The sequence below is a fragment of the Rhinopithecus bieti genome, unplaced genomic scaffold, assembly GCF_001698545.2.
Source record: "Rhinopithecus bieti isolate Rb0 unplaced genomic scaffold, ASM169854v2 scaffold_31548, whole genome shotgun sequence".
NCBI lineage: Eukaryota > Metazoa > Chordata > Mammalia > Primates > Cercopithecidae > Rhinopithecus > Rhinopithecus bieti.
The window spans coordinates 3146552-3152047 of NW_016814470.1; the positions used below are offsets into that span (position 1 = coordinate 3146552).

At 51.7% G+C, this 5496-nt stretch overlaps 1 protein-coding gene across 3 annotated transcripts in view; it reads left to right on the top strand.

Annotated features, from left to right (window-relative positions):
- Window positions 1-3298, top strand: part of ITGA11 (integrin subunit alpha 11) — a 134827-nt gene extending 131529 nt beyond the window's left edge. For 2 of the 3 annotated variants that reach the window (XM_017851148.1, XM_017851147.1), the window contains 2 exons: window positions 703-816; window positions 1467-1972. In XM_017851148.1, the coding sequence (XP_017706637.1) occupies window positions 703-816; window positions 1467-1538 (186 nt within the window). In that variant the 3' untranslated portion in view covers window positions 1539-1972. Of the gene's footprint in view, window positions 1-702; window positions 817-1466 lie in introns of all 3 variants that reach the window. The other variant, XM_017851146.1, reaches the window with a different exon arrangement.
- Window positions 3299-5496: the final 2198 nt, after the last annotated feature.

Consider the following 5496-nt stretch of genomic DNA (forward strand, 5'->3'; position numbering starts at 1 on the left):
GGTTTCACCATGTTAGCCAGGGTGGTCTCGATTTCCTGACCTTGTGATCCGCCCGTCTCGGCCTCCCAAAGTGCTGGGATTACAGGCTTGAGCCACCGTGCCCGGCCAGGAATAAAATATTTAAAATTATGGTTTATAACTGTGTTGGCACAAAGACAAAAAAATGTTATCCAAGCTGGATTCTATTCCATTTTTTCCTCTAATTGTAAAAGAAATGTAAACATTTTCATGGGCTCCTAAAAGTGTTATGGGCCTTGGCACCATGCCTACCGTGACTCGTGGGAAAGTCAGCCCTGAGTTCACCCAGGAAGTGACTCTAGAAAAACAAGAGGTACAAGGACTGAACCGTGGGACACACTGACCTTTAGAAGTGCGGGAGGAGATGCAGAGGCAGCAAAGGGAGAAGGAGTAGCCCATGTGGTGGGAGGAGGATCCAGGGAGTGGCGGGGCCTGAGGCCAAAGGCAGCAAGTGTTTCAAGGAGGCAGGATCACCTGGGCCACTGAACCCAGTGTTGGCTGTTCAGGTGCTGGTCGTCCTGAGGCCTCGGCTGGCCTGTCCACCCATCCCTCTGGCATCCCCCTGAGGAAGAGGATGCAGCTCCCCCACCAGGTGCCAGCTGTCTCCACCCTCCTGCCCCTCCTGGGCTGCAACCCCAGCCCCAGAACAGTAATGCTGTTGGCCTGGCCCCCCTCCCTTTGCAGATCGTGTTTGAGATCTCCAAGCAAGAGGACTGGCAGGTCCCCATCTGGATCATTGTAGGCAGCACCCTGGGGGGCCTCCTGCTGCTGGCCCTGCTGGTCCTGGCACTGTGGAAGGTGAGGTCCCCTGCAGGGGAGGGAAGGAGCAGCATCCTGGCTGGTGGGCTCAGGCTCCAGCCCCTGGAGCTTCGTGGCCACTGCCATGTTCTCCTCTCCAAGGGAGCTGGCACCCCACCCCCTTACCACAGCAGACACATTGGTTAGGGCCAACAGAGGGCACTCAGACTATGGCTCTAACCTATCTGTGGGTGCCTTTGAGAACCTGATGAGAACTAAGGTTCCTATTAATAGAGAAAGAAAAAAAAAAAAAAAGCAAGTACAAACAACTGCACAAAATTTCTCCAACAATGTCAAGCTGTTAACAAACCTCCCAAAGTCCATCTCTGTCTCTGAAGCTCTGGTTACAAACCCCGGGTCTCAGCCTCTTCCTGCTACAGATGAAGGAGGCCCAGAGAGGGATGTTGGCTGGGGCTGGTCACACAGCAAGGTGGTAGGAGCCAGCATGACTTCTTGCATGCCACCCATGGTCTCATCCACTGTGTTCCAGTCCACAGAGGCAGTTCTGGAGGAGGGGGTGCTCAGAAGGAGCTGGGGTACTCAAGGAAGCCCTGAGGGAGGAATCTTGAGGAAGCGTAGTGGAGGGAAAGCAGGGGTAGGCCTTGTCCACCCTGTCCTCCTCTGAGACGTCTCCCTTTGCTTCCTCACAGCTCGGCTTCTTCAAAAGTGCCAGGCGCAGAAGGGAGCCTGGTCTGGACCCCACCCCCAAAGTGCTGGAGTGAGGCTCCAGAGGAGACTTTGAGTTGATGGGGGCCAGGACACCTGTCCAGGCAGTGTTCAGACCCAGGCCTGTGGCCCCACCGAGCTGGAGTGGAGAGGAAGCCAGCTGGCTTTGCACTTGACCTCACTCATCTCCTGAGCAACGGCGCCTGCTCCCTCCAGAATGGAACTCAAGCTGGTTTTAAGTGGAACTGCCCTACTGGGAGGCTGGGACACCTCCAACACAGACCCCTAGGGATTTAAAGGGATACCCCCACACACACCCAGGCCCACTCCAAGGCCTCCCTCAGGCTCTCTGGAGGGCATTTGCTGCCCCAGCTACTAAGGTGCTAGGAATTCGTAATTATCCCCATCCTTCAAAGAAACCCAGGGAGGAAGACTGTAAATACGAACCCAATCTGCACACTCCAGGCCTCTAGTTCCAGAAGGACCCAAGACAGAACAGATCTGAAGTCTGCCCTTTTCTCTCACCCTTCCCACCCCTCCATTGGCTCCCAAGTCATACCCACTCCCTTCCCCATAGATAGGCCCCTGGGGCTCCCAAAGAATGAACCCAAGCCCAAGGGCTTGATGGTGACAGCTGCGAGCCAGGGATGAAGAAAGACTCTGAGATGCGGAGACTGATGGCCAGGCAAGTGGGACCAGGATACTGGACGCTGCCCTGAGATGAGAGGCAGCCGGGCTCTGCACCCACGTGCATTCACGTTGACCGCAACTCACACATTCCCCGACCAATTGTGGCCCCTTGCTCTCAGCTGCCAACCCTCCCAGGCCACTTTTGTTCCCAGGTACCTCATGGGAAGCATGTGGATGACACGATCCCTGGGGCTGTGCATTTCCACATGTCTTCTTGCTGCAGGCTGCCCCTAGACATGGACGCACTGGCCCGGCTGCAGCTGGGCAGCAGGTGTAGGGGTGGGAGCCTCCCCTCCCTGTATCAGCCCCTCCCTGTATCAGCCCCTACCTACACACACACACTGCCTCCCATCCTTCCCTTATGCCAACCAGTGCACAGGGAAGGGCTTGGCCAGCGCTGTTGAGGGGTGCCCTCTGGAATGCACTGAATAAAGCGCGTGCAAGGACTCCCGGAGCCTGTGCAGCCTCGGTGGCAAATATCTCATCCGCCGGCCCCCAGGGCAAGTGGTATGACCAGCGATAATGCCCCAAGGACAAGGGGCATGCCTGGTGCCCAGCGGAGTAATTTATGCCTTAACCTTGTTTTGAGGTAGAAATGAAAGGGGGACACATCAAAGGCATCTGTCCCCTGTGCACAGTACGACCTTTACTGTCGTAAATATTTTGAAAATTAAAATACAGTGTTTAAAAACAACCAAGCACTGACATCCCATTCTGTGGGCAGAACACATCACAGTGAGCCACACTCCCCTTTGAAGGAGAGGAAGTGGCTGAGGGGGTTTCTTGCTTCCTCCCCCCTACGTGTCGGAAGGGACTCATCCGCCATTTGTTGCCCACAACATGCCCTCCAAGTGGCTGCCTGGCTTGTGTGTGGCGTCTCTAGGGGCGGAGTGCTCTCTCTCCCAAGATCACCCTTCCATCTATGGCCAGTGTGGACAGTTAGGACCCAAATGTTTCACTGTAGCTTCTGCCCTTGGTTCCAGCTCTTCCCTCTCGCGCCTCCCAGACTTCTCCAGGCCAGTTTCATTGTTAACCCTCTTACACTCTGACTTAAACCAAGGCGTCTCCATTCTGTTCTTGTGCCATTCATGTCTTGGAATCCCAGTAAGTAGAACCGTGGAAATAATTTGATCTTGTTTTTGCATAAATGAGGACACTGAGAACCACAGAGAGCCCTAGGCTCCCACAGCAAAACCAAAACTAAACCCAGGACTGCTATCTCCCAAGCCAGATTCTGTCATTCAAGCGCAGCCTCAGAAGGGCTTGATGTGCAGCAAAAGGTGAAAATGGTGAAACTAAAATTTGAGTATCAAAACCCATTGCCTTCTAATAGAATCAGAAGGAAATGTTGCTAAATCATATTCCATTTCAGTCATCACTATTATGAATGGGGTAACCTGGCTAAATAAGAACTAATGAACCCCCACTCAGAAGTGCATTGTTTGATTTAGCACCAAGTCTTCCATCAAATATCATCAGATCTGAGAGAATACTCTTATGGAAAACCTGATTTTTAGAGGTTGGCATTCATATTTTTAAAAACTGCTACCTGTGACCACACTGCAGGCCAAACAGAATGTACCTGCTGGTCAAATGCAGCCCAGAGGTCACTGAATTGCAACCTCTGGACTCGCAGTCAGAGACAGGCAGCCCTTATTCCAGAACTCCACAGTCCCTTCACACCCTTCCCCAGACCTACACCAAGACCAACTAAGTGGTCAAAAGGTAGGCAAACTGAGAGTTGTATCAAGACCCTTAGCCTCTCAATTTCTGTTATCAAGTCTCCCTTTCTGAATCTATTTACTCTGAAGTATAAATGTCCAATATGAGCCTCAAGAGTGCCTGGATGGCCGGGCGCGGTGGCTCAAGCCTGTAATCCCAGCACTTTGGAAGGCTGAGACGGGTGGATCACGAGGTCAGGAGATCGAGACCATCATGGCTAACACGTTGAAACCCCGTCTCTACTTAAAAAATACAAAAAACCTAGCCGGGCGAAGTGGCGGGCGCCTGTAGTCCCAGCTACTCGGGAGGCTGAGGCAGGAGAATGGCGTAAACCCGGGAGGCGGAGTTTGCAGTGAGCTGAGATCCGGCCACTGCACTCCAGCCTGGGTGACAGAGTGAGACTCCGTCTCAAAAAAAAAAAAAAAAAAGAGTGCCTGGTAGAGCAAACAAAGATGCATCTTATAGGGAGCAAAGTCTATGCTAACAGTGTTTCTCAATCCCGGCTGCACCTTAGAACCACCTGGGAGCTTTAAAAGTGACCACTGCAAGGGCCCTACCCACTATGGATCCCAATTTCACTGGTTGGGAGAGGGGCCAAATTTGCTTCCAACTTCCCTAGATGACTCTAATGGCTGAGAGTTGTCATCAACAGGTAAGTGAATATCCAAGCTAGAAGATGAAGAAACAGGGGGTTGTGCCCAAGCCCATTGTGCCTCATAAAGCAGAAGATCTCTGCAGAGCTGAGTGGTCCCAGGACTGCCTCAGTCAGACCACAGACTCCTAAGTTCCTCCTCAGACCACAGATCCAAGTTCTATGAGGTAATTCTAAGCACATTAAACTTATAGAACAGCCATCTGGATTTAATATTACATAACAGCTATAATATTCTGCTATGATATTATAGTAATATTCTGCTATGCTCTAATCTTCAATGTCCATTTCTTAAACTGCCAGGCCTGTCTTTAGATGCCCTTCAGCTGTGCTGAGGACTATCTTGGTGGCAGCCAGCAAAGAAAATCAGCAAAAACCCCAGTGGAGTTTCTGGGTTTTACTTTTGTTAAGGAAGGTAATGTTTCTTAACATGACCGGTATCTAGGTGAAAAGAGCGAAGTGCTAACGCAAACACAATGGAGACACTATGGAATAGCTCTGCCCAGGGACATGTGGAAGAGCTTCTGGGAGACAGTGTGGACCTTTCCATCCCTAGAGGTCTTTACAAGGTAAATTGCTACCTCCATCAGTATTCAAAAGGTTTTAGCATCAATATTGTCTGAGAATAAGACACTAGACTTGAGTCAGTCCCCTGGCTTCAAGCCCAGGATGCCAAGCAGCCTGTAATGGAGACCGCTGGCTTAATCATGTTCCTTTCCTGGCATAACTCACTGCACCCATGCCTCAGCCCCAACAAGCAGTCTCCCCACCATCCAAATGTGCCTTGGGTGACTTAAATACAGGCATTAGTATGAATGGTCCCGTTTTTTTTTTTTTTTTTTTGAGGCAGAGTCTCACTCTGTCGCCGGGGCTGGAGTGCAGTGGCCGGATCTCAGCTCACTGCAAGCTCCGCCTCCCGGGTTTACGCCATTCTCCTGCCTCAGTCTCCC